The 1,073-nt window shown below is 46.4% G+C and overlaps 1 protein-coding gene across 3 annotated transcripts in view; it reads left to right on the forward strand.

Annotated features, from left to right (window-relative positions):
- Nucleotides 1-1,073, forward strand: part of PUS1 (pseudouridylate synthase 1) — an 18,298-nt gene that overhangs the window by 8,857 nt on the left and 8,368 nt on the right. For all 3 annotated transcript variants that reach the window (XM_003792910.3, XM_023514981.1, XM_023514982.1), the window contains exon 4: nt 161-263. In XM_003792910.3, the coding sequence (XP_003792958.1) occupies nt 161-263 (103 nt within the window). The remainder of the gene's footprint in view (nt 1-160; nt 264-1,073) is intronic.

The following is a 1,073-nucleotide window of genomic DNA, read 5'->3' on the forward strand; positions in this document are numbered from 1 at the left end:
AAAAAAAAAAAAAAAAAAAAAACCATAAAAGCAGAATTGTGTATGAAAAGGTGTGATGTTGGCATAGTCTTTCTGTTCAGAGGGCCAATATGCAAAGCCTTGTGCTCAAGAAGGCCCAGCTGGACCTAATTTCCCTTCACCTATTTTGCTTTCTTTACAGGGTGTGTCTGCAGCTGGTCAGGTAGTGTCCCTGAAAGTGTGGCTGATTGATGACATTTTAGAAAAGATCAACAGCCATCTTCCGTCTCACATTCGGATTTTGGGTAAGCTTTCTGGTAGTTGGTCTCGCGGAGGCATAAGCTACACGTATCCCTGCCACTCTTACCGAATGTCTATGGTCCAAAAGTGGAGTCAAAACTGTCCATTTGCTTTGCAGGGGGTGGGTGTGCCTGTAGATCTTTCTAAGAATTTGGTATTCCTATCCCCTTTACAGACGGGAATAGCTGAGGTAGACTGTAAGGCACTCGTTTGGAGTCCCTTGTTTTAAGCCAACGTTGGGTATGAAAATCCAGATTTACAGTTAAAACAGGCAGTTATTGCTCTTTTTGGCAAGATTGAGAAAGGGAATTTTTAGGCCTCTTAAAAAAAGAAAAACCAAGGCCGGTGTGGTGGCTTGTGCCTGTAATCCTAGCACTCTGGGAGGCCAAGGCGGGTGGATATCCTGAGCTCACAGGTTCTAGACCAGCCTGAGCTAGAGCGAGACCTGGTCTCTATAAATAGCCAGGCATTGTGGTGGGCGCCTGTATTCCCAGCTACTTGGGTGCCTGAGGCAAGAGAATTGCTTGAGCCCAGGAGTTTGAGGTTGCTATGAGCAATGACACCATGGCACTCTGTGGAGGAGGACAAACTGAGACTGTCTCAAAAACAAAGCAAAAACAATCCAGGTATCTCTGCTTTTATTTTTGTCCTCGGTAGAGTGCCATGGTGTCATAGCTCACAGCAACCTCCAGCTCATGGGCTTAGGTGATTCTCTCTTGCCTCAGCCTCCCAAGTAGCTGGGACTACAGATACCTGTCACAATGCCCGGCTGTTTTTTTGTTGGAGTTTGGTCAGGGCCTGGTTTGAACCCACCA

The sequence above is a fragment of the Otolemur garnettii genome, unplaced genomic scaffold, assembly GCF_000181295.1.
Source record: "Otolemur garnettii isolate 467f Iridium unplaced genomic scaffold, OtoGar3 scaffold00062, whole genome shotgun sequence".
Classification (NCBI taxonomy): domain Eukaryota; kingdom Metazoa; phylum Chordata; class Mammalia; order Primates; family Galagidae; genus Otolemur; species Otolemur garnettii.